This window comes from Mytilinidion resinicola (genome assembly GCF_010093595.1).
Source record: "Mytilinidion resinicola strain CBS 304.34 unplaced genomic scaffold BDZ99scaffold_19, whole genome shotgun sequence".
NCBI lineage: Eukaryota > Fungi > Ascomycota > Dothideomycetes > Mytilinidiales > Mytilinidiaceae > Mytilinidion > Mytilinidion resinicola.
In genome coordinates this window covers 568,950-596,740 of record NW_022985455.1, presented here as the reverse complement: position 1 = coordinate 596,740, position 27,791 = coordinate 568,950, and the positions used below count along the sequence as shown (strand labels likewise).

Below are 27,791 nucleotides of genomic sequence, written 5' to 3'. Positions count from 1 at the left end.
AGTAGACGAAGATTTCGTAGCGTCAGCTGTCCTCCCTGGACATACGTGGTCATAACAGCAAAGCAGTGAGGCCGATGATTTAGGGAGTGAACGCGTCGCCGTAAGCACGTTGTTGACTACTCTGACGATGATGGATGAATGAACACGTATGGCGGTGGTCAAATGCAGCAGATGAAACTAAATACGAGAATTGGAACGAGACGGGAAAGATCGATGTGTGGTATTTCCCTAAAAACATTATGAAGAGCTGTCTCATCATCCACGATAAGAGCCTCAGAACACGACGAGGGTATCCAGTAAAGAGGTGCGCGATCGCTCAAATCCACTTTCAAAAAAGAAACAAAATCCCGATCGACTGAGAGAAATGGACAAAAAGACTAAGAGCTCGAGCAATGCTGAGGAGTCAAGAAGAAAAGAAGACATGAACAGAAATGGCACTCGTGATGGGATCTTACTATACACTCCCCATCAACATCCTGTACAAATCTACAAATTAAAAGAAACCAACACGACTTGCACCCTTTGGCTTAATTTTCACCCATCAAAGCAAACTTCTTCAATCCCCCTCCCAAGCCGGCGTCCACTCCATACCTGGATAACTTACTCCCCGCATAATGGGCTCATCCTCTTCCGCACTAAGCTCAAACGCGACGGGTCTCTGCCCACTCGAACCTGTCGAACCTAAAGCATAACCCCTCATGCTCCCTCGGCTCCGCTCCAGTTCCCTAGCTCTAGCCCTCGCACGGTCCCGCTCCGCGCGTTCTCGTTCGCTCTCCACGCGCTGGAGCTCAGATTTCTGCAGCCGCTCGACACGCTCGCGTTCTTCCTGCTCGAGGAGGCGCTGGCGCAAGATCGCAGAGCCCATGTCGGTGGAGGAACGCGCCGGCGAGGCTGCCATGGTGGAGGGTTGGGGATGCTGGAGGATGGAGAGGGAGGGTTTCCGTCCGCGCTCGTTCGGGCCATCCCCGGTGACGTACTCTTGTTGCGGCGGGGGTATCCGATGCTGGGGTATTTGAGGCGTAGGAATATGCGACGGTGGCGGCATCTGCGGCGACGGTGGTTGCAGTGTTGGTGATTGGGCCGGGTCGGCTTTCTCGTCATTGAAGGCTTGGTCTGGCCGCTCGTGAGTGGAGTATGAAGGGGGCGCTTCATCGGCTGCGACGTCGATGGGATGGTGGGGTACGAATTCACCATGTGGCGATTTTGGGGGAGCCGGCGGAGGTAGCATAGCCGTGATAGGATTGACTGGGCTTGCTGCGTTTGCTGGATCTGGCGACTTTGGTAGCGGAAACGCTGCTGGTTGCACTGATCCACTGGCTTGAAGCTGAGAGGGGCGGATGGGTGCGGGCTGAGCTGGTTCTGGTGTTCGCGAATGGGGATGTTGTTGAAGTTGCATTTGTTGTGGGTGAGAAGTTGAGCGCGGCTGTTGAGGGGGAGGTATTTGATAGGGTTGCGGCGAATGTCTCGGCAGTACCTCACGAAACCCTGCGAGGGGTGGTCCTGTTGTGCCTTGAATACTGGTAGGCCCGTCGTACTCTTGGAGTGGATGGGGAGACGGGCTGTTCCGGCTTCTCATTGCCTGAGCTTGATTCTCTGCTTCCATTTGCTGGTGTAGCATCTGCTGGTGCTTTATGTATGCAGCCTCATTTTCTGCGCCTTCATCAATGGGAAGACTTATATTATAAGGGCGCTCCTGATGGCTACGTGTTGCTTCCGAGATACTCCCCATCCTGGGACCTGGACTCTTCCGTTGCTGGACCTGTTGAGGCGGCATTCCCGGCGAGGGGTTGGATACTGGTGAGACCACTCGCGGAGAAGACGATTCGCGATGATCTCCAGCGGAATCATACTGCGATTGGCCTGACACCTGAGGAGACCCCATAGCAGGCCTGTGGGGGTCAGAGTATTGTCGGACAGGGCCATTATAAGGCGAAGGAGAGGACGACTTCCGCGCTGTGGTTGCTAATTGATTTGGAAGGCTCGGCGTGCGAGATGTGGGATCAGCATATCTAGTGGCACCATTGCTGTATGCTGCAGGGATTTGAGGTGTCTCGTAACGTGGCTCAGAAATCGGGGAGCTGACACTACGTTGAGATACTGGAGAAGATAAGCCATTCGTCGAGCCACTAACTGATGATGGGGACGAAACACGACGTTGATCTTGGAGATGAGGGGATGTAGCAGCTTCCTGGGCAATCGCTCCATAACCGACGTTTCCATGGCCATGGGAAAAGCGGCCCGGGGCATAAAAGCCACCAGGCGGAGGGGTATCACCCTCCTCATTGATCCGTCCTACAGTATGCTCAAATGAGGGATTTGTTGGCGGAGGGCCAGGGTGTGGGTTCTGGGGGCTCATTTGTCTCAACTGTTGAGGAGGGACAGGAGACACAGAAGGCGAAAAGCTAGGGGTTTGCTGGGTAGCAGATTGAGCAATTAGTCTAGTCTCCCCATATGCGCTTGGATATTGTTGTGGTCCTGAGGAAGCCTGAGGTGAGAAAGGATGGGCTTGCTGGCCTCTCTGGGCAGATGGTGGAGATTGTGGTTGTCTATATGCTTCCGAGGGATTCAGAGGCTGTCCGTAATACTGCTGAACAGGCATTCCGTATCCCTGAGTTCCTGGTGGTGGCTGTATGCCTGTGCGCTGAGGGCCGTATCCTTGAGCTCCTTGAGGAACTTGATATTGTAGAGGCAGCCCCTGTTGTGGAGGAGGTATATACTGCTGCTGAGCTCCCTGTGGGGGTAGCATCCCAGGACCAGCTCGCGGCTGTTGAGGCGCATATTGCTGTTGAAATACTGGCGGTTGTCCATAACCTTGAATAGGTTGTTGGTAGCCTTGAGTAGGATTCTGAAGTTGCTGAGGTTGTTGAACAGTAGCTTTTTGCTTCTTCTTTTCCTCCTTTGATAGCTTTTGGGGCTTCGTAGGCGGAACGTGACCCGTCGATCCATGCCTTCCAAACAAGCTTCCAAGACCAGAAAACCGTCTCTTCTTCCCACCATCTGGAACGATGGAAGTGGACGCTCGGTGCGGCTGAGGCTTAGGAGGTTGCGGCACGCCTGGAGGTGGGACCTGTGGAGGGATGCCTTTAAACGGTGCTGGGCTCGTTGGATACCTCAAATCCACGCGAGAATCTGCGGCATGCGCGACCCGGCTCTCTTGACTGAATTGCGACGCGGTCCCAACACTCTGAGGACGACTATTCGATGTACTGAAGATGCCTGATTTGCGCTCTTTCTTCTTATCCTTCATTTGTTCAGTCGGTAGATCTCCTACGCTAGACTGGTATGAGAAGGCACGGTGTTGATCGTCTGGAGAAGTGAGCTGGGGGTTTATACGATTGTTTGGAGCTGCCTGTGCAGGAGGCGGCGTTTGTCGACTACCAAGTTTCTTGAAAACTGATCCAAGCTTAGGACGTCCGGCATCTGGTACGTTGGCCTGGCCTTCTCGGACAGGTGGTCCTACTCCAGGCAGTTGGTACTCTACGCCGAGAAGACGAGGATCCATGGCCTGGCGAACCATCATCTGCTGTTGGGCCTCATATTCATTTCGTGGAGGGGGAAAACGGACCCCTTGAATCCGAGGGTCCTGGGGCAGTGGTTGAACGGGCGTACGGCCTTGCAGCCTTGGGTCTTGAGGGGAGTAAAGTTGATCTTGGGTAGTACCCTGCTGTCGTGGGTCACGGAATATTGGCTGCCCGGGTCCCATAGGTCCCACAGCTTGACCTCGTGGGGCTTGATTCCTTGGGTTTCCGTTCTGCAAGCTGAGGTCATGAATCCGAGGGTCTTGCATTCGGGGATCTTGCGTCTGTGACTGTTGTGCCTCGGGATCATACAACAATCGCGGGTCCTGTAGTCTCGGATCTTGCGCTATAGGATCGTGCCTGCTAGGATTTTGTACAGGCTGTCCCTGAGGAGACAGTTGTCCCACAGCCTGCTGCTGTGGCGGTGGTGATGGTTGGCCGCTATAACCTTGAGTAGGACCCTGCTGGCCTTGTATTGGCGCAATTGGTTGCGACGGAGCAATGGCCTGTGGTTGTCTCTCACCGTCAGTCAAACCTCGTCCTACTGCTTTAGCGGCACCCAAGGCTACTAGAGGGGGTGCAAAGCCTGGAGCTGGTGGACCCAAAGGAGGTGCCGCATGCCCGATCTCCTCCTGGGGCCTCCGCGGTGTCGGAGACGAAGCCAAAGTCTGCGGCACTGAAGCGGGCGCCTGCGGCGACCCTGGCTGCTCAGGTACTAAATCTCTTTCGCCTTCTTCGGGGTGTATCTCGCGGTTAATCTGCTCTTGCGGTCTGCCCTTCGCATCTCGTGGCAGAGAAACAAAACTCATCGGCCTTGACCCCATGTGCCCTCCTCGCCAGGTTACAGGCGACTCCGCACTACGAAGGGGTTCTTGCTCCAAAGAGGGAATGGAAACAGGAGGAGGTTGTTGTTGTACAGGTGGTTGTGGAAGGGGGGCGGAGGGCATAGGAGGCATAATCCTCACTGCTTCACCAGTTCGCTCGTCATGTAGATCCTTGACGATGCCGTTATGGTCGGCATATAGGTCGAAGCCGTCGTCGTGGATTGGAGAGAGATGTTCGCTATTGTTTTGTTGCGTAGGAACATGCAGTATCTGCGGTTGAAGGGGTATATCTGCCGCCTTCCCTGAAAAATCGGACACGGGCGAGTCTGCAGCGCCCTCCGCAGAGACCGCTTTGGAGATTGTTGAGAGCAGAGATTGAGAGCGCTTATGGGTCTCAGTAAGCCCTGAGATTTGACTGAGTTGCGGTACCTCCCGACCTACAGTCTGAGGAGCACGTCGTTCGTGTTGCGGTACAGTCTGCGCGGCTTGCTGTACGATCACCTGCGTTTGCTCGCCTGCGCGAGGTCTGAAGTAACTTCCAACCTGCACGGTTTTAGCGGACTGCGGAGTCACAGCTGTCGCAACTCCCTCTTGAGAGTGATGCCTGCCAGCAGAAGGGCGATCGTCGCGGAGAGACAGCTGCTCTACGACGCTGCCGTTCTCCCATGAGTCCAACGAGGACCTAGACGGCTCGTAGTCATCTTCACTCTTATACGTTATGTCTGCGACAGCGGCCGCATTAGAGGCACTGGATGGCTTTGGCGCGATAGTGTTGGCGTCAATGACAGCGGGACGACCGTCTGACGGCCCAACACCCGCTTTAGTCGGCGTAGAATCATCAGCCGCCGTTCCAGCAAAATTATTGCCATGCGAAGACACGGGAGACACGTCGCCAACGCCAATCTGCTCCGTCTCGTAGGCCGGGCGCATTGCCGGAGTCGACGTGTCTTCGTTCACATTTGACCGAACGACAACTGGGCCTTGGTCACTAGCGAAGCCTGTTTGACGAGCCGCAACAACGGGACTTATATCTCCTAGGCGGTCCCTTGTAGGCTGCGAGTTCTTAGAGAGGAACCCTAGATCTAAAGGCGGGGGTGCTCTGTCATCATCGTCCGAGGCGTCGTGATCATCTGAGGATACGACGGGCGAGATATCGCCGTGATCAGACGCTTGTGGTCCAGATGTGGGGGAAACGTCCACTGGTTGACGTATTTGCTCCGCCGGCGCTGATGCGGGGAAGGCCTCATGATGAAGCTGCGGCGGTCTATCGTTGCCGTCGACTTCTTCTGCTTGCACGTTTCCGAGGACTGCCGTTGAAGTAGGAAATAGGTCATGACCAAGCTGCGGTGGCTTGTCATCTTCATCATATGACTGCACCTGTCTACTCATTGGAGCTGGTGGGAGTGAGTCCGTCTTATCAGGAATCGGTGTGTTCGACACGAGTGGCCAGGACGGCTCTTCCTTCCCGTTCGCAGCACGAGTGTCAGCCTGTTGTCCAACAGTTTGTTCTGATTGTCGATCCAGGGGCTGTTGAGAAGGCGCAAGGTCCGTACTCTGTGTTCGCAGAGCATCCGACACTAGAGGAGTTGAGTGTCTAATCACGGACTGGAGATTGCGATGAGATTGGATCTCCCGTTCCCGCTCGTGCTGCTGCTGCCAACTCTCCATATCGCTGGGTATCGGAGGTACGGGGGGCACCTCGCCGTCTCTTTCAGCCTGCGCCAGGGAGAAAGCACTTTTCGCAGGCGAGGGAAGAACGCCGAGCCTGTCAGGCGCGCCCAAGTTCCGAGGGGGAGTCATGTTGACATCGTGCTGCGAATGCCGTTCCTGGTTGTTCCATGAAATGTGCTGCGAATGCGGATCATGCGTAGCCCATGATTCGGGCGCAGCGTAGGACTGAGGACGACTACCTTCCGTAGGTGGAGTCTCTCTCGGCGGCGTGTCCCTGGAGTGGATGGAGCCATTGGAAAGATCGATATGTTGATTTTTGGGTAGCACGGTGCTTGAAGGCCGTGACCGCGAGCGCCGGAATGGAGAGGAGAGTCTTCGTTTCTTGTCCTTGGGATCACCCTGATCGACCGAGCTCCTTCCGTATTCGAACTGGTTGGGTGCCGTAACCCATTCCGGGGGCTCTTCAGAGGGCTCGCGTGAGGTGGGAGCCGACGAGATGGATGATCGGGAAGCCTACATCACACAAACATCAACACGTGTTCACAGTGGGAAAGTTCAAGGAGACAAGAATAAATTAGCATTGTGATTATGAAAAGAGCTGTACATGGCCCTAGTCTCCCATGAGATAGTGTGCACAATCATGACGGGGTCGTGAGGCCATTGACATACAGTTTCGCAGGATAAGCATTCGTAAGCAGACAAAACGCCCAGAGGAATTTAAAAGGTAAAGGAATTGAAGAAACGACGACGGCTCAGGAGCGGTCAGCGACTCTCGAAAGCCCTTCCTACCCTGAAGCCGCCATCGCGTGATTCGTCACCCGACACTGCAATCTAGAATAGAAATGAAGACACGGCAATAGAAATCAATGATCTACCTTGTCTGATCCGCTCGACTTGAAGCGGCTCTTGCCTTTCGCAAATAGTCCCTTTGCTCCCGTAGTTGCCTTGCCTCCAAAAATCCCAGCAGTATGCAACAAGTCTTTGCCCTTCTTTTCAAGTTGGTGACTAGTAATTCTGGTCCCTGCTCCGCCAGTTGATGGGGTCTGCTGGGAAGGCGTACCGCCAGGAGTAGTAGGTGGGACGCCAAGCGGCAGCTGAGATGCAGCCGCGTTATACTGCTCGTAATATGGAGTTGCTGGCTGCGGTGCGCTGGATGATGTGCTTTTGCCGAAAAGTGAAATTGACGCAGTAGGCCTATGACGCAGAGAACCTGAAGCTGGAGTCGCCATGGTCGGCCGCGACGTCAGACTGGACAAGGAAGCATGTTCAGGGTTTGCCGCCAGTGTCTTCGTCATCCATTCATGTAAGCTATGATCTGTGGTTGCCCAGTAATCCCGTGTTCTGTTGTAGGTGGCGATACGATCCGGGGCAGATCTGATTGCAAGGATTTCTCGAAATCCCAGAGGCTTGCCCGAAGGAGAAATAGGCTGTGGACTCTTAGCTGTCGGTGGGCGTGGACCCAGCGGAGCCTCGTGGGAAGTTGGCTTCGGCGCTTGCTGAGCTTCTGCGGACTTTTGCTGCGCTTCCTTTTCTTCTGCCACCTCCTCAGCTAGCCGCGGAGGCATATCTACGGCCTCGGGATCGACTGCAGAGTTCACGACGTGTAGTCCTTCGGATGAAGAAGGCCTGTTTGGTGAGACAGGCGAGGTCAGTTCGTTAGCCTCATAGTGGACCGGACTTTCCGCCTTCTTGTTTACTTCAGCCTGGCCGAGCAGACTCTTACTCTCAGGCTTTGCTTCCGGCTCCGCTATTTGCGGGACAATTTGTGCGCCCGAAGTCGCATGACCAGGGCCAAAGTATGGCTCGGGAACTCCAGCATAAGACTCCTCGTGTGGTGATTCAACGTCGGCACGCGCCGTAGAGGGACTCGCAACGGTGTCTGCCTGCGAAGTCGGCATCGTGGGTGCATTTGAGATCTGAGGGCCCGCCTCGGCTGATCGTTCCCAGCTGAATCGGTTGTCCAGAAGACCAGGCCTTGGTTCTGGAGTGCTTTGTCCAGCCGAGGGGGCTAGTACTGCTCCAAGTTCATGACTTGGCTGCACCACAGATTGCCGAGCAACGTCCTTGTCCGGGTTTCCATCGGCCCAATAGCTCTCATATTCACTTGGCAGAATCGAGCTTTCTCGATTGTTCAGACTCGGCGCACCAGGCTGGAGAGACGAGTCAGACTGCTTTAGTGGGCTGAGACTCCTAACAATTTCTTTTCTCAGCTTGTCACTTTCCAAATCGTGAGCAGAAGGATCTGTGCTAAGCTGCGGCAGCATGGATGGCCTCGTCGGAGTCATTTCGTGCGATCCAGGGGTCAGGTCCTCAAAAGAACCATCCTTTGGAGGAGGTGATGGTGGATTGCTCGATTCTGCCGAAGAGACAGTCCTATCGAGCTGCAATGGGCGCAGGAAAACGTTTCCAGGGGGGGCCTTCGAGGTCGTATTGCCCGTTTCTGCGTCGCTTGTTCCCAACCCGACGGACGCCTTGATGGCTTCACCCATCGCGTTTCCAGCAGCTTGTAAAGCAGCGAGAGCATCGGATTTGTGTGGAGAAGCAGAACGCCGCTGCGTAGTCGGCGTCAGATCAACCTCTTCATTCCTATCATTCTTCTGCTCCACATCTGCAGCAGATTGTGCAAAAGTCCCGCCCAATTGGCGATCTTTGCTGGGCTCCTCCAGTGGTGTTGGTACAGTTGTAGCGTATGACTCCCATCGACCGGGCAATTTAGGTCTGAAACTGGGCTCACGGTCCGCAGTCGGGCGTAGTGACAAGGGCGCCTTCACTGGACTGGAGTCACGAGTGTTGGGTTTGCTTTTGATGGCCGAAACCGTGATGGGCAAGTCTTCCTGACTTCGCTCCCATGATGCGATGCTCGAATGGGTAGAGCCTCGGCGCGAATCGGATATGCCGTCGAACTTTCCGGCAAGTTCTTGAACCCTTCCTTTGCTAGGGGACTCTGATCGAGACCGCGGGGCTCGTTCTAAGTCAGAGGTGACACCTTGATGAGACTCGAGGAACGCTCGTTGAGACTCGTTCGCCGCCTCACCCAACGCCAAGTCAGTGTTTTCTGGGTTTCTCTTCGCGACGGTGGCGATATCAGCCTCCCTAGTCGCATAGTTCGGCAGCACGCTGTTTTCATTGCCATTAGGATTTCCTAGAGGCAGTGGGTTCAGTGTACTGAGAACAGCGGCTTCAGGCTCTGGTATCGCCTTCTGAGCTTCAATGGCTGGCGACCTGGCTGGACTCTCTGCAGGACTTGGTGTGTGCAGACCCGTCTGGTGTGGAGGAGTGCCTACTAGCGATCCAGAAGAAACGTTCCGAGAATGAGCAGGCGACGGTTTTCTGTTGACTTTATACCCGCCTCCAAGCATTGCCCCTGAGGGAGGCCTTGAAGTTGGCGTACTTGTCTCGCTAGTCTCTTCTGCAATTGCCGGAGTCGAAGTTTCAGCACCACCCACGTTCTTAGCCTTCAAAGCTGAAGTGGCAGAACTTGGCACGCGACTCATTATGGGGCTTATTCCATAGGAGCTTTCAGTGTTGCTCCTGGATACTCCGTCTCCTGACTGCGAGTACGTGTCTTGCTTTGATACTGGTGTGGGAGGAATAGAATTATCGTCGTTCCGGGTGAATGCCTGGTCAACCATGGAGCGAAGACTTGGATCGCCACCCATGGTCGCTTGCTGGGGAGGCAGACCAGGCGCGGTTTGCAAAGATGCAGAGTCGGGGGCGAAGTATCTGGGCGAGAAATCGTCGGCAAACCCTGACATTCTTTGCACCTCAGGTAAGGCAATGGGCTGGTAAGTTTGAACCGCAGGCCTCTGCTGCGCCGTAGAATACGATGATTGCGGACCTTGACTAGCAAGGTTGAAGTCAGGGAGGTACTCACTCTTCCGCTCCACAACTGGCTCCAGCGGCTGGAGCGATCGACCAGATTCACCGGCCTCACCACCACGCTCCATGCTTGGCCGCCTCCCGGTTTTACCTAAGCTCTCAGCACTCCCGCGCTCCCGTAGACCGCGGCCTGCTGTTGGCTCCTCTGTAGGCCGCGAGGACAAGGAGTCTAGACTAGGTCGCCCTGAGTCTAGGGACTGGCGCTCCTTTACACGCTCCTCTTCCACTCGTTTGTATATGTCTGCAGGCCTGATAAATGGGAGCGGCTTTGTCGGATTACTCGGTGTGCGGCCTCGTAGTGACTGGGCGGAAGCACTGGTGGTCACATTGGCTGGGAACTGTGGGCCGAGTGCTTCAGAAGGCGAAGGGTTACTTATACTGCTTTTCCGAGGCGGAAAGCGTGCTCCTGCTGGTGATGCAGGGGCACTGCCTGGCGCAGGAGACGCCCTCGTGTGGAGAGGGGGCGGTAAAGCTGAAGGGGAGAAATCTCGACGATGCTGAGGGGTGTCGCTGATTTCGGATTGAGAAGCACTTGGTTGTCGGCTTCCAGGCGGCACCTGTGTATTAATTGGCTGTGGCTGCGCAACGGTGCGTGCTGCGTATTGCTGATTCTGCAAAGGAGCAGCTTCGCCAAAACCGCCATTCCTGCCCGCTGCGCTCGCATCAATAGGTGAAGTTGTTGAAAAGCCCTGAGGAGCTGCTGAAGAAAAAGCCCTCCTTTCATCGCCCGCATCGAAGGAGTTTTTCCGAGGTATGGACGGCTGGCGCGGGGGCTGAGGATCTGTGAAGCTCCTTCCGGCCTCTGCAGCGCTTTGTCCCTTCTGCCGCAATCCAGTAGGTACGGACGGGTTGGATGGAGGAGCAGGAGGCGGCTCATCCGCGCCATACTCATCGTATTCATCGTAATCGCCCCAATCGTCTCCACCGTACGAGACCGCTTTTGCCTCAACCCATCGCTTTGTCTTCGCGCGGTTCACGTTTGTTTTGAACGAAGGAGGCTGGCCCGCAGGATACAGGTTTTGCTGGGGTCGATCTCTGGAGATGGGTTAGCCAAATGATAGGTGAGGCTGGCAGACGACATTCTTACAGCGGCGACCTCGTCGACTTTTCCTCGGCGAATTGGTATGGCCGAGACATTATACCGCGATTACTACGTCGGTGTCTTTCGAGGCTTTGCGAAAGACACTGCCGCTTCTCCTAGACGGGGAGATGTGGAGAGGCGATGCCCCGAGGGCTGCGGCGGCGCGGCGCGCATAAACCGAGGGAGTGACAGCAAAGCGGCCGTGTCGCGAAGGTGACGATGCTCGAGGCCCGCGGTGAGTTTTGGTCGATGACAATGGGACACACTGAAAGACCAGATTGGGGCCCTTGACGCCCTTGGGCAGTGATGGAGAAGGAGGCTGCGGAGGGCGGTTGATGCGGTTTGGTGTTGGCGACGATCTGCAACCCTGCAGCTGACCTCGACAACTACTTGAAAGCAAGAGGCAGCCGAAGGAAAGAAAAGGATGAGGCAATCGACGGTCGCTGCCGGGTATGTATGTACAATGAGGTGTAAGAAAAGCAGCATGCGTTGTCGCCAGCAGGTAACGCCACGCTCGAAGTGCTAGGCAAGCTTTGGCCCCCTTCAGTCTTCCAAGGGAGTTTATAGTCTAGTTGTGGCTGAGCACAGCCTCTCTCAGTCCATCGTCATCTCATCCGGTACGTCAGTACGAAAAGGGGACCCAGGGTCATCTCATCCTTCTACATACTGTATACATTATCACGTCTATGATTTTAGATACTACAAATTCAAGTTCGTGAGATTTCACACGCGACGAGCAAACAATGATGCTGGCTTCAAGCGGTAGTTCGACATCTGCTTGCTATCAAGCCCCTCATTACCCAAAAATACTGATTAAAAGACTTAGCTATTTGTTGGTTATAGGTCGAAGATAGTCGAAGAGCACCCTCTCAATTAAATTTTCTAAACCAGCGAACACTCCCTCGGCAGCTATACTCCCGCCCGACCAATAGGCCCACTTCATACATATCCAATTCCACCGGGTATATTGACAAGAAGGAAAACCGCTACGTATGCAGAGAAACATGCCGCAACTCCGCGCTATGCAAGGACGAAATGGGAGGTCGAGAATGCTGGGACCCCCGAAACAAAAATCTTAGTAAATCAAGTCGCTGCCGCACTGTGATGCTGGAGTTGGAAATAAGGCGCTAAGGCAGTAGTGTCGCCTGCCGGTTCTTCTGTTGGGGTCGCGGGCCAGTCGGGATGCGGAATAGAACCATCAAAACACGTCTCTTGTTGCTTCTCAAACTGCCTCCTCCAGATTTCCACCTTGAGGTCCCACCGAGCAATTGCCTTGCCTCGTCGGACCTCGGCTAGGACGTCCAGCTTACTCGAGTCTTTGTGGAACTTCATCTCAAGCTGCTCCATCTCCTTCTCAAAGTCGAGGTCCATCTGCACAAGCTCGGTGTGCTGGTTGTGTATTTGCACCTTCACGTCCTTCTCTTGCTTCGAACGTAAGACATTGATGGCGCTGTCATGCTTGCGTGGAAGGCTGTCTTGGACGACGTGCTGTCGCTTCAACTTCTTCCGATCTTCTTCAGATACAGTATGTTCGGAACTGTTCGGGCCATTGCAGTACGCCTCCATATATTTTAGTGCAGTAGCCATATTCTGGTTCTCTTGCACCTGGGCTCTACGTAAATCATGCTCTGCTGCAACTTGCATCTCTTCAAGCTGCTCTAGATGTTGTGCATGCTGCGACGGTTAGCCTCGAACAAACACACGAGCACGAACGGCCCACCTGGTTGGTTCTCTCTGCTTTGTTGCGCGCCAAGGCAGACGATAGTTTGGACCTTGACTGTTCATAGTATAATAGCAGGGCCTGTCTCTGTCTGGCCTCGAACGACACGATCTTGTTAAGCTGCTCTGTCTGCAGGGTTCGCAATGCCCTAAATCGTTCGTCCTCCATAGCCTTCTCTAGCCGTGCGCATTCTTCTGGCGTCTTTACAGGGTGACTGGGACTGGGTGGTCCACTTTCGGCAGGAGATACCAGAGATTGCGATTCTGCTTGGCTTGTGAACTCAACTGCGCTCTCCTCGCTTGCTTTGGTATGGATTCCGGTTTCAGCTTCACCTGATAATGGTAGCGCTTTTGCGAGGCTGTCCAGTTCTGCCTCGGTCAATGCCATTTCCAACGCTGGTCTTGGCAGAGGCCTTCCACAGCAACTAGGTGGGGCGTGGTCGTGGCGTTCGAGGGCGTCTTGGACATGTATTCGAATCGCGTACTTCGTCAGACTATGACCGCACAGAAGGCGTGGCGTGAATGGATTTACATGATGGCTGTGGCGAACACGGGCCGAGCAGGAGCTGCATTGTCTATGGATTAGTTTCATGTATAGATGTGGACACAATGGCTACTTACTGTGACTCTCGGCGGAACATGGAGAGCAAGCTGGATCCTCGCCGTCGCTTCAAGCCAGGGCTCTCCGAAACCAACAATAGGGAGCGAGTTGACCCTGCTTTAGACGTGGTAGAGGACGAGTGGGCATGGCGCATGGCCGGGCGGGGTCCGTCTACTGAAAAACCGCGGTTCTCAATCGATATAGAGCTTCGTGGCGGGGCAAAACTGGGGCTAGCAGGGTGATTTTCTACGCATTGGTCTTTTGAGTTTCGGGAAGGATCCGAAGTAAATCCTGTAGAGTGAGATTCGTGTGACCGGACTGACATGGAAGACCTGGGCTCGCTCGAGACGGTGAAGGTGGACAAGGCAGTTGATATATCGTGTGGATCTGGCGCTAGGTACTGGCTGACGGCAATACCAAGCTGCTGAGCTTCCTCGAGTATTTCTTGGTCTAAGTCATCCTCATTTTTGCTTTCTGGAAGCGACAGAGCCTCGCGCTGGTAGATAGAATCATCGAAGAGAGTCGCGGATGGAAAGTCGGAAGGCTCCCCCACGCCACCCGGCTGCATCCTTGCGCCAAAGCGCGCATGCGCTTCTGGAGAGGGAAACCGAGCCTACGCTTCAGCGTATAGTTTCATCGAGAGGGCCTCGAAGCGGATGCTGGCAGATGCGCGGCGTGGTTGGAGGATGGGAGGAACAATTGAAGCCAAGTGATGTGCAGCAGTGGTGACAGCAGACGCTCGGGAAGGCCGTCACACAGCCAGCCCCAGCAGCGGAGGCTTGATCTGTCGTCCGATTCGGCCAGTCAGCAAGGAACAGCCAGACGTTCTGGAAGGCTAAGGGCTGATCACAGCGAACGCCTCTGTCTGCACCAGCGGGAGCCACGGGAGCGAATGGGCGCCAACTGCCGCGGGGCTGCGTCTCGACGTGCACCGCTGTTTCAGGTGGGAGACTGTGCGGAAAGAAGAGCGCCGCTGCAGGCCTGGGGTCGCCGTGGATGAGGTCGGCGATGATGATTACACCTCCTGGGCGCACGGCGCTGCAGGATGGGATTGACGGGCTATCACTGCAGGAGGAAGGAGGGGTCTCTCCCTGCGGATAGGACCGATTCCTTGATATAGGCGCCTCCGCGCTGCTGCCAGACTGGCCATTGGCTGTCGAAACCCGCATTTCCAAGCTCACCACGGCCATAGCCAATGCGGACAGCAGGAGACATGGAGCTGGAGCCATGAATCAGACGCTTGCGCAATCAGCCCACCCTTCCATCTCCAGCATACGGCCAAGGGGCCACGAGAGAATGTCGCAGTGGACTCGAGGAGTCGCCGTTTTGAAAAAAGGGGGCTGATTGATAACGCAGCTCGGAAATGAACCGCATCGACTGGCCTCGGATTCCTTGGGGATGCAAGTCTTGTGGTCGTGGTGGTGTATGGGGTTGCGGCGGTATGTACGTACTCTCCAGCAGGTAGCTTCTAGGGCGAATAAATAGGTCCGTCGAATCACTCGCGAGGCGGTGGTCGTGCATGTATGTAGAATGAGATCTGTTTGCATCGCGGGACTAATGCACCATAGATCGATAAAGGCCACGTGGTGGCTCGAAGCAACTCCTGCAAGCAATAGCTGCTGACGCTTCGTGAGATTGTACACAACACAAAGGGCTTAGCTTGAGCTGACAAAGATATGATTGATTACCATGACGGTATGTATTGAGTTCTGGGTTTCAAGGTTTCAAGTTCCACAATTGAATGCTCGGGTTGGCTATGGCCCATGTGAAACATCAACAGGCAATGGGCCCTGACCTCTCAGAAAGCATCACTCGTCGTCGTTTTATCAAGGCATGAATCAATTGCTTCCTATCACTACGAGTTTATTTCGCGCTTAGGTTTGCTCTGTGTTCTACCAATGGAGAGATTCCGCAGCATTCATTACCTCGTATCGTCAGGCTGTACAGAGAAGCTTAAAGGTAGTGTATTGCGATGTACAAACGTTTCAGACTCCAAATCCATGCCGTCTGGGCCTTTATGTTGTGGTCTTTGTAAGATATTACACCCTTAGATGGGAGATTCTTCAATCACCTAGCATTTCGTAATTTGAATCGTCTGCAGGACGAAATGGTGTAACCTAGAGGGGCTGTAGGAATCAAATAATGCCCTATACCCTGTCCATAGTTTAAGACATAAACGTCCCCTGCCCCAAGTTTAGAGCTGTATGAACCTTCTCCTTTCATTAGATTTCCTGCGTGATGGGTTGCGAATGCGCAGTTCACGGATAAGTGCTTCTGCGAACGACAATTTCAGCCAATCGTCCGTGCCAAGCCCCCTTTTTGCATGCCTGATTTGGAAAGTGGAGGTCAATTCGCCTAAATATATCTTGCCTCAACATGGCGGGTTCCACCACCACCGCCGTTGTCTCCTGCTGCTGTGGTCCCTTCTCTGAAAAGAGAGTCTCGTATGACCGGGGACAAATTAGCCAAAAGACTCCAACTTACGGCGCCCGATACTTCAACTGGTACTTACAACAATACACAATCTGAGGTCCAAGGGAGCAGTCTAGTTGGCGAATTCATGTGTAACTTACGCCAAGATCATTAGGGCTCCCACTACATGTGCATTACAGATAGGATTAAGAATACAAATTACACAGTCTGAAGTTCTCTCGCTTTTGCTAGAGCATAGGAAATCTCCTGAAAGTGCTGTTGCTGGTGTGGAAGCATGGGTGGCTAGAGTCAGGGAAGAAAAGCGGAACAAGCTGAAGAGGGAGGGTTCTTGGGTGCACGGCGAGTAGATCTAAAGATTAGGCTTGATACGAAGCGTCGCGCAGTATTCTCCCAATGCCATCAATGGACCAATCAGGTTCTTGTGGTTATACATTGACTATGTCCAAAACAGTAGTTAAGAAATTTTCCATCAAAGTTGTGTTGCTGCTCCCGAAAACTTTCCATTTCCATATAAAGAGCCTTGTCCGAAGTCAAACTGTCAAAGCTTACAATATAAGAAATCACGTGCATATCCGTTGTGTGTGTCGCACATTGCGGGCAGAGTTATTGCAATGAAGTTAAACGACTGGATCGAGAGGATATAGGTGGTCGACCTTCTGAATGCTTGGGCGCCAGCTTTTGGCTGCAGCAGGGGTCACTGCTCTGGATGGCTGTCCCTCCGGACCTGATTCTGCAACCGTCCCGACGAGTGCCCCTGCAGCTGCAGCGCATAAGCTTTAGATGTGAAAAACTCGTTGCTACCTACAAAAGATATGCACGCTCAAAACGTGTAGTTGCATACGTCGGCCCTTAACTTCTGCATTCTACTGCAGACTAAACAATAACTTAAATCAGCATCTAGTTCGTATAAGAAGATACTATTAACATAATTCTTAACCTACCCTCCGGTTACAACTCTTAATTCAATTGAATTTACTCTCCAACTTCGTCATAATCGTCATTCTTAGCCGAGAATATGTGCAAATTCCAAACGCGCGTCCACTCCTGCGGGCATTATAAGAAGACTCTATTGCAACCTTGCGAGAAGGCAAAGAAAGCCGAAGAACCGTGCAGCAGCGGTTTAGAAGACTCTAAGACTACTGGTGGTCTATATTATATTTCTAGGTGCAACAAGAAGCCTGGAATTTGTCGCGAAGGTCCAGGTAAGCTTCTATATCTAGAGCAAGATATATCACGACCAACACCAAAACAGGCGACCGCATAGATGGCGGCTTTAACTCGGGAGATATAGATTGGAGCTTATACTAGTTATCATGACTCAAGTGCCGAGTTCGAATAGAGCGGAGACTAGGCTTTGAGCAGAGGGACGTAAGGAGGGGTCCTCCATGGTAGCGCTGACTCCAATGCAATTGAGTTGCTTTTTTCCAATACAAGAAGCATTTGCCATTTGTATCAAAAGCCTCCCAAGCGCCCATACGTCGTTCCGCATTCGTGAGCCCATTCTCTCAGACAATGGGTCTAGCACATCAAGCATCTCAGGAGCTAGCCATTCTCGAGTGACGCCCCCGACTCCACTCACATCCGTCAGCACAGCGTCGTCGCTCGCGCTGATGAGAATGTTTGATGGCTTGATATCTATATGCGCTACACCCTGTCCATGCAGGCATGCCAGTGCATTCGCGATTTGAAATGCCCACTTCAGCCAGGGCCGAGCTACCGACAGTGAAGCATCCTGTGCATTCTTCAGCATTTCTTCTAATGTACCATTTGAATAGTATTCAAGAAGGATGCCTCGTGAGAAGACTGAGTTATGTAGGCTCATGGCCTTGGTGACTTCGGTTTCCTTGCGAGAATCGACTTCGCTGGCTTGAGCGGTTTGATACGGGTTTGAGGAAATGATGGCAGCAACCAGCTGTGTGACATTCTTGACTCCACGAAACTTTTCCAGATTCAGCAATTCCTGATCCAAAACTGCACTGTCTCTTGGGGTGTAGAATGGCCTATCTACTTCCTTATAAATATAAGGTTTGGTGTCACAACCTGTGATGCGTACCTCATGTACACCGGCGCTTAGTTCGCGTATTTTAGTAATTTTCGAATATTCTTCAGTCGGGATGCCGGTAGCACAATCAACTAGCGGAAACTGCACGCGGAACGGATCTTCTCGTACGCAAAGCTGCAGATGAGCAACGATTGAATGATACTCGCTGTCGGTACGTGGCATCTTTCTCAATGGAAGATTGAGGTCAGGAAAGGCGATATCATTCTCGTAGTAGGGTGGAGTGGTGTCGTGCTCGCGCTTGATGAGCAGCTCCGTAACAGTATCGTCTAGGAGTTGCAGATGGTTTAGGTCGAGACAAGAACAAAGATCCTCGAGGTCCTGCCGCCTCTGTTTTCTATTCACTCGAGCAATCCTGTCTGGGTGCAATGAACCTTCGAAGGTGATCGCGATGTGCCACTGTGAGGGAGAAGAACGTGCAATGATGCGTAGCCGACGTCGTCGAGGCTCCTCGCCAGGCTTCCAGTGAGCCTCATCGTAGGCGTTGTGCGTCCATGTGATGGACCACGATTCACATAAACCCATGGGTTATTGATTCCTGAATGAGAGATAAAGTGGCCGAGGAATGATTAGAAGTCGAAATTGGACTACAGATCGCAGAACCACAAGCCGTGAGCGTCGTACTGCCCGCGCCGTTTTCTGTGTCCCTAGTATTGATGTTCTAGGGAAATTCGTGTAGCGTGCATTTGTGCTCTGTAGTTGACATGTTGACAAGCTGAATGTTTGGAACTCGCGAGCCAAGCCCCCCTGCTGGGTTGCTCCTTGGCGACTAGGTCACGTGAAAATGGTCTTGGTCGCTGGTGACAGTTCAACCGATAGCGAATGTGGATACAGTAAAACCTCGTTAGCATGATACTGGTGTATAGTGATATTTTCTATACAGTGATACGAGTCGCCGGATTGTCTAATTTGCCTGCAATATCACTAGCTCTCTGCTTACTATAGGAGGTAGATACGTGTGGCACCTTGCTGTTTTATTTACTTCGGAGCGGGGCAGGTGCCCCAGCAACCATGTGCCGCGCCCAGTCGAAATCGAGTCCTTCCGTCAACATCACCCATCACTATTACTTTCCATCTATGCTATGCCCGACGACGATGGCCATAATGCCTGCGTCGAAGATTGGTTAAGCTCCGTTTCTCCCTTGACTGCTGGTTGCACGTCACCACCTCCTCTCACGCCCCTTGAGAGCCCCTCGCCCAGGCAGCGCAAGCGGAAGCAGCACCAAGCATCATCTCGACAGAAGCGTCGTCGCCTCACCACATGCTCACACTCTTCACGCTCCGCAGCCACTGCAGCTGCTATGGTCTCCGAATGTGATGTAAACTCCGAATCATCTGCTCCATCTTCCGCCACGAGCTTGAGAAATCGCATCATCTTAAAGCCCGTAGCTCCAAGCCGCAGGCCATCGCACAGTCCACCACGGAAACACCATCGACTGCTCGCACACGCTCCTCAATCCATTAAGATACGTCAACCGCGAGACACAAATCAGCATGAATCTGTATCGGCTGTCCGCTCTGCATTGTCCAAGCATCATGGTTCCCGTTTCATCCACGCAAAACTGAAGGTAGACAGCTGGGCGCATGAACACGTAATGGCATCGTCACTGATAATACTCCAGAACCAGCTCGAAGAGGCCGACCGCGACGCCTTTGAGAACGACGTTCACGAGTACATGTTTTACGAGGATGATACTCCACCGGCGACGCTAGCATACCTATGGGAGCGGGTAGAGAGCATTTATAAGGTCGCCAAAGCATGTAATGACCGCAAGAAGGACGAAAATGCTTGGTCAAAGGTCTTAGAAAAGGTTGTCAGCACAGCTTTAAAGTTAAACAACATACGCAAGCTGGAGCTTAACAGTGTGCAGACGCAGAATATCGAGCCCAGATACCTCGCACAGACTGGTTCCAATACCGGCAAGAAGTCTGACTTTGTTCTTGCATTCACTGACCAAGACAGCGATGTCCAGGCCGCATATCAAACGTTCGCCTCACGCCACGGCCCCAAGAGCCTCAGCCCCATGACGGATGCTTACACGTCTGAGCTTGCATTTGCATGCGTCTTCGAGCTCAAAGAACCAAACGGAGGCCATTCAGAAGCCGAATCCCAGCTTGCGACCCTTCACACTGCCATGCTTTTGAAACTTAAGGACCTTGTACACGATACTGGAGTTGCTACTGAGATACCGGGCCTTGTCGGCTGGGCTGTAGTCGGTCATAATTACTTTTGCTACATATCGACTATATGCGCCGATGGCAGCTTTGTATGTATTTATGAACAGCTCTCTGATAGACGACAAGCTGACAGCTGCCAAAGGAGGTACAGGGACCGTTCAACAGCCTTCAGGGCAGTACCCAGACTCGTCACGACATTCTGAAGCTGCTAAACCTCTTGGGCCTTGTTTTTTCGGAAATACTCTCTAACCGCCTCTGGGCGATACTACGTGGGATCCTTACTGCCGACACCGCATCCGAGAACCCGACGACAGATAAGCCGACAGGATGATGAGAGGGAAGGAGTGTTGCTACGGATTTACTACATTTGGAAGATGGGTAGGATGGGGATGAGCGCGGGACAATGGAACTTCTAGCCAGATAATCTTGGTTCGGACTGATGAGTACGGCTAGAAAGGCATGAGAATACACCGTCTATGTGTGTTGCAGCAATGTCTCAATATCGTAGTTTCGAGAGACGGCCAAGACAGTCTGGCAGCTGGAAAGACGAGACTCCTCGCCCTCGTGAAAACAAGAGGCAGTAGGTGCCCTGAAATTAGCAGCGGCAGGCTGCTAGCTATGGTCCGTCGTCTCTGCTTAACTATTCACGACAGATATTTTCAATCTTCGAACTTCGTCGCGAAATCAACGAGTAGAATACTACTCTTTCTACTTCGGCTCTGCGTCCCGGCTACGAGAGCGTTAGTAAGAGTGATTTGTCGAATGGTTAAAATTACTCTAGTTTTACCTCTTTCCTCTGACGCTCTGCCTCTTTCTCATGATATGCCTTAACTACTGCCGATATCCCCTCGCGTATACGGTCTTCGGTCCAATCTTCAATGTGCTGTTCTTCCCGTTCTTTGTTCCAGCCAGCAAAGTTTAGGCCTAATACGATCTGGTATTGGATACGGCACGCCCTCTCAGAAAGCAATGTACTTTGCCAAAAGTTGCGTATATCAGGGTCAGAGAGGAACGTTCTGGTTTCCTGTTCACTCCAACTCTCCGCTGAATGTGGTATCCTGCTATACCTTTCTATGGCGTTGGTGGCAGCGTCATCACCAAAAGCGAATTTGTGTAACTTTCTCCAATGTTCCTCGCAGGCGTCCCTACTCCGGCGTGGCAGTGGTGTAAAGTCGTACTCGACGTAAAGCTTTATGAGGAGTTGTTCCGATTCCTCACTGGTAAAAGGCCTATCGTCTTTGGAGCTAAATTGAACCGCAGCCCACTTAAAAAGTCTTCATGATTAGCACTTATAGGATTGCGTTGAGTTAGACTTACTTGATCATGGTTCCAAATTACGCTACCTGACTAAAAGTCGTCCCCCTCTAAACTAATTGCACCGTATCTTTTCTCTCAAGTCCCGCCTATGCTCTGAGCCCAAAGGCGATCCAAACGTGGGCCCCTTTTCTCCTAATGAGAAGCCGGTTCGCTCCTCTGTCGGAGAAGGATGTGGGAGGTGATGGGGAAGCCGCTGACCGCTTCGATGGGACGGAGTGGCCCAGTCAGCTAATGCGCCCTGCATGATTAACGTCTGGGCCACAATTACGTCCTCGCCCAGTTATGATATCTCGGCTTATGTACATTGCTTTTGACTCACTTCCCCGCATGATTGAGAGTGTCTTACTTTCAGCCCTCGATTCGCCCCTCAGGGCCACGACCCTAGCCTGCAAGGCGTTGACTAGGCCGTATCTCCTCAAACCCCGATTCTCGACCCATCCAAATATAATGTCCCAATAGCGTGTTCCCTTCTATCACCTCAGAAGTATGTTCCGTCCCCGAATTGACTAACTTCGGCACCTGACCACACCCTCCAATGCGTATTGCTTTAGCTCGCATGCGTCCCAGTCTACATTCTCGCCCCATCCTAGTGCAATGTCTGGATGGCGTGCTACTTCTCATCCCAGCAATGTGGCTGTCGTCCGGCCACTATTTCGAGAAAAGCGGGATAAAGGAGGTGTGGGATAAATAAAAGGCAGAGAAGTCCACAAGCAAGCTGATGTGGTTGGCAAGACGTACATCCTCACCATGCCGTACCTTCACATCCCCTCAATCTACTGCGTCTAAGCTCTTCCAAGGTAGACAACCTACCCAGCAAGCTGCAGGAAAAGAAATCCTACGATGTCGTGCACAGCCATCTCTGGCATTCATGTGGGCGGGCGGGCAGTGGATTAGGACTTTATCAGAACCGTATCCGATCGCATGGAAGATGCACGACCGTCCAACTGAAGTCTCGCCTGCTGTTGTCTCCTACGGCAATGACTTCAGGGACTGGAATGGTCGTATACCGACGAACGATGCTGATGGCGCAGGACTCGTTCCTAATGCGTTTGCGCGACCAGTTCTTGGGCATCTGCCCCGAATTTTTACAGAGCTCGAGGGGGTACATAGTCTTGGTAAAGGTTGTGCTGGTGTTTTCGTAGAACGTCTGCTGTACAGCTTTCGTGTTGCTGGCCATGGCTTAGGAAAGGTAGCCACTCCATGAATAAATTTATGTGATCACCTGCATAAGCTATGCATTGTGTGCATTGCTGTGAGGCCGCTGGGTAACTAACAGGTACTCCGTACCCGTGGTGACCTTGGTTGGGGGTCATCTCTCCCCACGTACTTGGGTAGGTAAGCGAGGCAAGGTACGAAGGAGCTCGTTTTTCTTGAGTCCTATGCCCTCGCCTAATTTCAGTGGCAGGGTAGGACTCAAGAAAATCGAGCTGCGAGCTCCTTCGTACAATAGCTGGTGGAGTAGGGACCCTTGTACCTAGGTAGGCTGGGATCCTTGGATGGTAGGTTGCAAGGGTTTTCACAGGGGTGCCCTGTAGCCCTAAAGCGCTTCGCTTCCCCCGATGCCAGCCACATTTGTTGCTCGAATATCTGGACGGCACACCAAACCACCGTACAACTCAGCCTTCTCCCGGTGCGCCCACGCGCAACTCCGGCCATGTCGTTCAATGAGGATGAAGCTGCTGTTTTCTCTATAGAGGATCTACTCAATCTCGATGATGGGCAGCTCGTTGGGTATATGAAGCGCAGCGCCTGCGCTATGGTGGATTCGATATTTCCAGTGCCTCCGGCCTCGACAGCATGTCGAGACACCAATGAGATGCGCTCTGTACAAATTTAAAGTAAGGAGACGCCTGTTGGCTCTTACCTTATCCTGTCGCTAACTCTTCGCTCCTGGGCAGAGCTGCGGTGCGACAAGTAGAGAGTGCAGATGACTAGTTCTGTCGACATCAGCACGCTCTTAGAACGATTAGCCAACGTACCTGGCGGTCCGGGCGGCTTCTCGGAAGATATACACCCACAGTGGCCTCGCACAGAGTCCCTGTCCTCTGCACGCACTTCGCCGTCTGGAAGCGAAGACATCGAATGATATGCTATGAGGAGCTCGTTCAGAACGACGGCAGGCCCGCGGTGCCAATCGAGGTTCTTTCGCAAGATTCGAGGGAGCCCAAGCGCAGCTGCGAAAAGGCTCTCCCTTGGTTGGATGACCCAAGGTCCAGGGACCGAGATAAGTTCCCGAGACAAGTAGATCGCTGGTGGGAGTTTCGCAAATGGCAACTCGACAACCGGGACCCTGTTTTTAGAGATGATGGGTTTTCTGCTTACTTGGCGGCACGGAAACGCAGACATTCGCTTTTGGGTTCACACAATATGGTCTCTAGTTCCACATTTAAAGAGACGGTCAGACGGGAGTGGGAGATGAGACCAAAGCGCCTTGAGGTCCCCAGCAATGCAAGATTTCCAGCGTACGAAGCGACAGTCAAGAAACGTCTAGTATCTCATAAATTCGCTTGGGAGTTTCAGTTAGAAGGAGACCCGCGCCAACAAGGAGTCTGGGCGACATGGGTTGAGTATCTGCTCCGTCCCCTCGGTAAGACCTGTCCTTGTTAGCACTTATCGTAAAGCAAATACGAATGTACACGAAGGGTTCGCTTTACTGCTTACAACCCCGCCTCACGTGCAAGGGTATGTATCCCCAAGGTTTTTAAACGCAAGGAGAGCGCATGTCCAGCTTAGGCAAACTGCAGCAGAAAGTATGGATAACCTCCGGGGGCACCATGTTGTTGCTGCGATTGCGACTATCTTAGTTGCGTACCTTACTCGTGCCATCGCTTGCTTCTTCCGTCACAGGAAGCTTATGAGCAAATATGTAAGCTCTCATTGAGTTTCTCCTGGTCTCTCCAGGCTGTGCCAACCTGTCCCCTTCCGAGCGACTGGATGCTCATACGTCGTATACCTCGACTCGTGAACTCACCGTGTATAGCCAGGGCCACCTTATCATAAATTATGGGGACATATTCTTCTCTTGGGCGAGTACCGAAAGACAAAGCCGATTCGCATGCATCCCCACTATCTGCCAGCCCTACTCGCTGAGGACTACAACCTTGGTCCAGTCTTCTTGTTCGACACCTATCCAGCCGGTCCCGCAATTTTGATCGTCAATGACCCTGGTCTCGCTCATGAAGTTTCAACTGTACAGAATTACCCCAAATCCCAACTCCTAGGGGAGGCGTTAGAACCGGTTGCTGGGCCTCAAAACCTCGTGGTAATGGAAGGGGCTCTATGGAAGAAATGGAGAGCGATTTTCAACCCCGCTTTCTCCATGACGCAGTTGATGACGCTGGTTCCTTTGGTCGTTGATTCTACAATGGTATTTGTTGACGGCCTCGACAAGTTTGCCTCGAAGAACGACCCGTTTAGGCTTGAGGAGCCTGCAACCCATCTGACTATAGATATCATTGGGAAAGTGATTCTGTGAGTTGGCTTTTTCTGCTTGCACATTCATCATTCAATCACGAGCCAGTTTCTAGCTAAGGTATCTTGAAACTTTGATGCTACATGCATGCTCACAGACTTCTGAACGCGTCTTACAAGTGCTCAGCCAGTGGCAAACGAGTGTCATTCCTGGCTCTGTATACGTTTCCTTGATACTTACGGGTTACTAATTGTCTTCATCTTCCTAGGAATCATGACTTCAAGTCACAGACCACGCAGAACGAGTACGTTGATGCCATGCGTGCACAACTTACATGGCTGAGGGACCGTACCTCCTTCAACCCTCTCCATATCTACAATCCGATCCGTCCCATTATAAATCTATACTACACATGGCGGATGAGACGATATCTAGGCAAGCTCTTAGACGCGCGGTTGACAGCCCGCGCCGGCAATGCTTCAAACACACGTCAGAGAGTCGGCATTGATCTCGCACTGGACACTTATTTTGCAGAATATAGCCGGGGGAAGGGAGATGACATGAACCTGCTCAAGATGGATCCCGAATTCCGCCAATATGTCATCGACAATTTCAGGATGCTGCTTGTCGCCGGTCACGACACCACATCATCAACCGTCGCGTACGCATTGTACCGTCTCTCCCGCCATCCAGACATCCTCGCCAAGCTGCGCGCCGAGCACGACAAGATCTTCGGTTCTGACCCTCTCGCGGCCGCCGACGTCCTGAAATCAAATGTGCACTTGCTCAACAAGCTGACATACACCACGGCGGCCATCCAAGAAACTCTTCGCTTGTATACTCCTGCTACTTCCATCAGGCAGGGGGGACCACACCTCTTCATCAAGGATCCCAGCACAGGCGACATGGTTTCGACCGACGGTCTCACCATCTGGATCGAGTCGGTCTGTTTGCACCGCTCACGCAAGATCTGGGGCCGCGATGTCCACGACTTCCGCCCGGAACGCTTCCTATCGCCGGAAATTAGCAATATTGATCCTAGGACGTTTCGACCTTTTGAAAAAGGGCCCCGTAATTGTATCGGACAGGAGCTGGCGATGCTGGAAATCAAGATTGCTCTTGTGCTTGTGGCTCGGCTTTTCGACTTCAAGGCTGCGTATGATGAGCTGCATTTGCTGGGGGGAGACGGTACGCTATGGGCGAAGAACGACCGAGGAAAGCAGGGTGTGCAGGACGTTTGGGGAGACGAAGCCTATCAGGTGCTCTATGCGACTGCGAAACCGAGGGATGGAATGCCGATGAGGGTGAAGAGGAGGGTATGAGTCTACTTTCTGCTCACATATCTGTTTGCAAGGAAAAATGCTGGTTTGGATAAGAGGTCTTTTATGGAGCTTTATTTTCGGTTTGTGTAAGCTTGTTTATGACTATTTGAAGTGCCTCGATATGATTCCAGGCATGTGGAAAAGAAGAAGAACGTTACTTTCCCTAATGTGCAGCCTCGCTGGGTTACCCCAAACGGGCGTGGTCGCAGATTCGTTGGTGAGGGCTAGAGCATAGATTGAATGGCATCTGAAGCCCCCCAAAAACCTAAGGCCCATTGAAGCACGACAAACAAGTGCAGACGAGCCTATACAACCCTAGGACGAAAACGCTAGTGCATTTCATGGTAGCTCTAGAACAAGCACGGTGGTAGTTTTCAAATATTTCTCCTTTCCCTCCCCTACGACTGCAGCGTCCTCGTCCTAAAACTCGCAAACTCATAAACATTCATCGGCTCCACAAACTCCCTCTCCTTCTCCAACAACTCCGGCAGCCGCCGCTGCACCTCGCCCATCGTCCTACAATTCCCCACCGCACTCGTCGCCCCCAGCATCACGCGCGACATCCCGTACCCCCCCGTACTAAACACCTGCCCACTCACCGCACACGCCTCGTGCGCAAGCGCCAGTATCATCGGCACGTTCGCCTCGCCGCGATAGTTCTTCTCCGTCGCGGCCTGGTGCTCGGGCGGCAGGTCCTTGAACATGGGCGCCATCATGCGACTGTACGACGTCGGACACACGGCGTTGACGAGGATGCCGTGCGGCGCGCCCTCCAGCGCCAGCGTGCGCGTTGCGCCAAACGTGGCCCCGCGCGCCAGGACGTACGGCAGCGAGTTCGCCATGCCGAAGATCGAATCCGACGCGAAGTTGATGACGCGGCCGTACGACTGCGCCTGGAAGTGCGGCCAGGCGTGGTGCAGCAGCGCGAGCGGGGCGGCGGCGTTGACGGCGAAGACGTCGGTGAAGTTCTCGGGCGGCTGCGCTTCTAGTGGGCCGAAGCGCGTGATGCCGGCGTTGTTGACGATGATGTCGATGCGGCCGAAGGTTTCTAGGGCGGTGGAGAGGATGGCGGCTGCGTCGGCCACGCTGTGGGTATCTGCGACTGCGGAGCCTCCCGCGAGTTTGATCTCTGCTACAACATCGGATGCTGGGCTGGGGGAGCTGCCGGAGCCCGAGATGTCACCCCCTAGGTCGTTTACGACGACGTTGGCGCCCGCGCTGGCGAAGGCGAGGCATAGGGGTCTGCCTATGCTGCCTGCGCCGCCGGTGACGATGACGGTTCTGTTTTTGAAAGAGTCCGCAGGTGCGAATTCGTTGGGCGAGGCCATGCTGATATGTTGATAGTGATGAGGTATTGGGTTATGAAGATAGGAACTCGCGTAAACGTTACGTAGATGTCGTCGTGTAGCTTTGAGGTGGTCAATACGTCTCCTCGGATCCACTTCTTTCTTTCCCAGAAGAATTGTGACCTTTGATGATCTTGAAATGCTTTATAGATTGATACATCTTTCCGGGTATTCGGAAGTCCAGAAGCCGCTCCAACTTCCTATTCGGAACGGCAAAGCGCTTGGGCCGAAATCCATTTCGTAGTGATGCTACAATCTTTCTTCATATAAGTCTGGGTACGCTCTTCTGCCACTGCTTCTGGGGCTTCATTGTATTGATATAAATCAGAAGCTGTAAGTCGTGTGTAGTGGGTGAACATCGATGTGTCGACGCCTAGGGTGGCTTAGCGAGCTTACCAATTGTCCATAACGAACTTCAATCTTATTCGCAT

At 53.0% G+C, this 27,791-nt stretch overlaps 9 protein-coding genes across 9 annotated transcripts; 3 read left to right on the top strand and 6 right to left on the bottom strand.

The window, feature by feature from the left end:
- Nucleotides 1-208: 208 nt before the first annotated feature.
- BDZ99DRAFT_466887 (uncharacterized protein) lies at nucleotides 209-1,915 on the bottom strand. Its single transcript, XM_033720886.1, has one exon. The coding sequence runs from the start codon at nucleotides 1,880-1,882 to the stop codon at nucleotides 557-559; it is 1,326 nt and encodes a 441-aa protein (XP_033572211.1). The 5' UTR covers nucleotides 1,883-1,915; the 3' UTR covers nucleotides 209-556.
- A 4,643-nt stretch (nucleotides 1,916-6,558) lies between these two features.
- BDZ99DRAFT_511281 (uncharacterized protein) lies at nucleotides 6,559-11,159 on the bottom strand. The gene is made up of 3 exons (XM_033724533.1): nucleotides 10,980-11,159; nucleotides 9,852-10,927; nucleotides 6,559-9,677 (listed from the first exon to the last, which is right to left on the bottom strand). The coding sequence occupies exons 1-3, from the start codon at nucleotides 11,027-11,029 to the stop codon at nucleotides 6,877-6,879; spliced, it is 3,927 nt and encodes a 1,308-aa protein (XP_033572210.1). The 5' UTR covers nucleotides 11,030-11,159; the 3' UTR covers nucleotides 6,559-6,876.
- An 897-nt stretch (nucleotides 11,160-12,056) lies between these two features.
- Nucleotides 12,057-13,861, bottom strand: BDZ99DRAFT_396787 (uncharacterized protein; the record flags this gene model as incomplete). Its single annotated transcript, XM_033716013.1, has 3 exons — nucleotides 12,057-12,647; nucleotides 12,694-13,267; nucleotides 13,314-13,861. The coding sequence occupies 3 exons, from the start codon at nucleotides 13,859-13,861 to the stop codon at nucleotides 12,057-12,059; spliced, it is 1,713 nt and encodes a 570-aa protein (XP_033572209.1).
- Nucleotides 13,725-14,722, bottom strand: BDZ99DRAFT_116123 (uncharacterized protein). Its single transcript, XM_033712473.1, has one exon. It carries the CDS (start codon nucleotides 14,520-14,522, stop codon nucleotides 13,914-13,916), a length of 609 nt encoding a protein of 202 aa, XP_033572208.1. The 5' UTR covers nucleotides 14,523-14,722; the 3' UTR covers nucleotides 13,725-13,913.
- Nucleotides 14,723-17,044: 2,322 nt separating this feature from the next.
- Nucleotides 17,045-18,310, bottom strand: BDZ99DRAFT_480637 (kinase-like protein; the record flags this gene model as incomplete). Its single annotated transcript, XM_033722341.1, has 1 exon — nucleotides 17,045-18,310. The coding sequence occupies one exon, from the start codon at nucleotides 18,308-18,310 to the stop codon at nucleotides 17,045-17,047; it is 1,266 nt and encodes a 421-aa protein (XP_033572207.1).
- A 557-nt stretch (nucleotides 18,311-18,867) lies between these two features.
- BDZ99DRAFT_524951 (uncharacterized protein) lies at nucleotides 18,868-20,294 on the top strand (the record flags this gene model as incomplete). The annotated part of the gene is made up of 3 exons (XM_033725956.1): nucleotides 18,868-19,353; nucleotides 19,408-20,052; nucleotides 20,106-20,294. 3 exons carry the CDS (start codon nucleotides 18,868-18,870, stop codon nucleotides 20,292-20,294), a joined length of 1,320 nt encoding a protein of 439 aa, XP_033572206.1.
- A 2,976-nt stretch (nucleotides 20,295-23,270) lies between these two features.
- On the top strand, nucleotides 23,271-23,919 carry BDZ99DRAFT_116025 (uncharacterized protein). Its single transcript, XM_033712472.1, has one exon. It carries the CDS (start codon nucleotides 23,363-23,365, stop codon nucleotides 23,885-23,887), a length of 525 nt encoding a protein of 174 aa, XP_033572205.1. The 5' UTR covers nucleotides 23,271-23,362; the 3' UTR covers nucleotides 23,888-23,919.
- On the top strand, nucleotides 23,830-26,213 carry BDZ99DRAFT_116012 (cytochrome P450). Its single transcript, XM_033712471.1, has 3 exons — nucleotides 23,830-24,146; nucleotides 24,261-24,751; nucleotides 24,961-26,213. The coding sequence occupies exons 1-3, from the start codon at nucleotides 24,033-24,035 to the stop codon at nucleotides 26,012-26,014; spliced, it is 1,659 nt and encodes a 552-aa protein (XP_033572204.1). The 5' UTR covers nucleotides 23,830-24,032; the 3' UTR covers nucleotides 26,015-26,213.
- On the bottom strand, nucleotides 26,100-27,629 carry BDZ99DRAFT_466882 (NAD(P)-binding protein). The gene has a single exon (XM_033720885.1). It carries the CDS (start codon nucleotides 27,340-27,342, stop codon nucleotides 26,413-26,415), a length of 930 nt encoding a protein of 309 aa, XP_033572203.1. The 5' UTR covers nucleotides 27,343-27,629; the 3' UTR covers nucleotides 26,100-26,412.
- Between the last annotated feature and the right edge of the window lie 162 nt (nucleotides 27,630-27,791).